The sequence below is a fragment of the Myotis davidii genome, unplaced genomic scaffold, assembly GCF_000327345.1.
Source record: "Myotis davidii unplaced genomic scaffold, ASM32734v1 scaffold104, whole genome shotgun sequence".
Classification (NCBI taxonomy): domain Eukaryota; kingdom Metazoa; phylum Chordata; class Mammalia; order Chiroptera; family Vespertilionidae; genus Myotis; species Myotis davidii.
Genome location: NW_006296625.1, coordinates 3,287,552 through 3,290,188, shown reverse-complemented (window position 1 = coordinate 3,290,188; position 2,637 = coordinate 3,287,552). Strand labels below are relative to the sequence as shown.

Sequence of the window (2,637 nt, the reverse complement as noted above, 5' to 3'; positions counted from 1 at the left end):
ATCTTATGAATGGAAAATGTAGACCCTGTACTACAATTTTAAAACTGCACTCTTTGTAGAGGTGAGGGGAATAGACTGTACAAGGCAATTTTTTTTGGAGTGATGGAAAGGTTCTAAATCGACTGCTGTAGTGATTACATGACTATAAACATTTATCAAAGCTCACTGAACTATACTTATAAAATGATGAAATGTTCCATTTAAGTAAATTATACTTCAATAAATCTGACTTTTAATAAAAAGTGTACCCTGAAATCTTAATCCTGATTATAAAAAATCCAATTTACTCTGAATTCCTTGATTCTTCCAAAACATTTAGAAACATACCTGTATGGTGCATAGAATTTAAATATTCATTCTGTAGGCCATTCTCACTTGTAGTCCTATCAACAATTTTCTGGCATGCAGATTCTCCTTGATTTGATTCTTCATTTTCACTTGCAGTATGATTGATTTTTTTCAGACTACATTTCGCACTGCATATGTTTCTCCGATAACGAGAGTCACTTTCTTCCTGTTCAGCACTTGGATCAATTACAGCCATGCAATGCTTTTTGTTTAGCATCTTCTTAATTATAGGCTTGGCAGAAGAGTTTTGTGAACAACTGTCCATTTCACTGGCTGAAGGAGAAGAAATACAACTGTCCTCTACAGTTGAACATCTTTGCATGGTTGTATTTTCATGGTAATGAGGATTAGGTTCATACTTCGGTTTTTCCAAACCAGGGAAACAAACAACAGCCAAAAACCAGTGTGCACTGTAAAAAACAAATGAAACCACTGAATATATTATTAGAAAAGTTTATTATATTTGGCAATAAATAACAATTGAAATGCTTTTCTAAAGCTTTTCTGAAGAAATTTATTAAGAATGCCCAATTTTTTCAACCCAAGTTCTGTTAGAATTTTCTAGCCTATATTCACTTTTGCAAACAATCCTTTAAACCTTTTCTTGCTTGTGGAATGAAAAATTTATTATTTTTTTCAGGTAATTTAACAAAATATAAATGATATCACTGCCAATTTATCATTCCCATTCACCTACCTTTTGCTTTATTTATGTCAAAGGATAGAAATCTATCTAGTCTTAAAATTAAAATGTCTTCAGAAGTTTAATCAGACTGTATAATTTTGAAGTTTTTAAATATTGTACATATATATAGCTTTTAAGAAACTTTAACCATGTCTGTGTGTCTCTTATTAATAAGGTAGGAATTGCATAACATTGAAAGTATCAAATAATCCTTTGTCTCACGCTATACTGAAATGTAGATACACTAAAATGAAATAACATATCCAATGTAATGATTATAAAAGAACTGAAAATATTAGTAGAGTTCCAGCTATCAAGTGGATGCTCGTGATATAGCTGAATTCAGGTACCACAGCTCTCAACAGCAGGATATAAGCCATAAGTAAGAAGCTACACAGCTAAACATTGGCTACTAGTGATTAATCTAATGAAGAATTTTATTAAAGGGCTTACTATTTGCTAGGTAGTATTACATGCTAAAATAAAAGGAACAGGCCATAGATGTCAGAGAACTTACTAGCCTGAGCACAATGTTTGTAATATAGTAGGATCTTCAACAGGTATTTTTTGAATGAAAAAAATAAATCTAGTGATGAGAATAAAAGTTATGCTACCTTCTCATTTCTGCAAAATGTTAAATTACCCCAACGTACTACAAAACAGCACTGTCTCTTCATTGGACAGCCTAAATAGAAAGATCAGAGGTTGGCTTCATTCTCAGTACTATAAAGGACAAGTAGAGGAATGCTTCTCTTCTTAATTACTAATCCTCAGTATCCTGTGGACTTAGGTGAGATTAGGGTGGTAGAAATAACAGCACACCAACTTTCTCACTTGAACTCTAAGACACAGCTAATTGTATGTCACATCTGAATTTCAGAAATGTTAAAATGTGAAAAAATGTGTTTTAAAGCTGATTAAACAGTGACTCTCAACCTACAGCAAAAACCTAAGTTTATCACTGTCTTTAACATTTCTCAGTTATGACAATGTAGATATAAGCTATAAATTTTTTAATGCTTCACTGAAAAAGGAAAATTCTTTCTTCACCTAGCTGACAGAAGAAAGCTGGAAGAAACAGCTGAGATCACTTTCAACCTCTAAGAGCCAACATTTTGCTTTAATGATCCTTTTAATAGCAGCTACATTGAGCTTAAATCACTCAATGAGGCTAAAACAGGTAATCCCACGTATCTGAAGATGGATTAGATCCAAATATCAAATTTCTGCCCCATATCAATTACTGGGACAATTTTTAACAAATAGTTTTTAATTGGAAAATTGAAAATAAAACAAATGACAAATATATGGCAGTCTATGTAATATAATCAGTGCGTATAAATACTTGTGGCTTACCTCTTAAAAATAAAACAAAATGCACCCTCATGAATTAGGGCTATTCTTCCATGCACAAATGGCATAGTACTCTTGCAGAATCATTTTCTGGCTCCACATCTTTATTCATTCTCTACTTTTCACTACTGATCATAATTTCTATCCACATCAGATAGAGTGACTAAGAAGGATGTGCCTCTGTTGCCAAATTGTGGGTATTTCAAAATTATATTTCTATTTAAAATTTTTATAATTCATTTCTGACAAAT

The 2,637-nt window shown here is 32.1% G+C and overlaps 1 protein-coding gene across 6 annotated transcripts in view; it reads right to left on the bottom strand.

Moving 5' to 3' along the window:
* Window positions 1-2,637, bottom strand: part of SENP6 (SUMO1/sentrin specific peptidase 6) — a 108,042-nt gene that overhangs the window by 9,188 nt on the left and 96,217 nt on the right. For all 6 annotated transcript variants that reach the window (XM_015569432.1, XM_015569431.1, XM_015569437.1 and 3 more), the window contains one exon: window positions 328-758. In XM_015569432.1, the coding sequence (XP_015424918.1) occupies window positions 328-758 (431 nt within the window). The remainder of the gene's footprint in view (window positions 1-327; window positions 759-2,637) is intronic.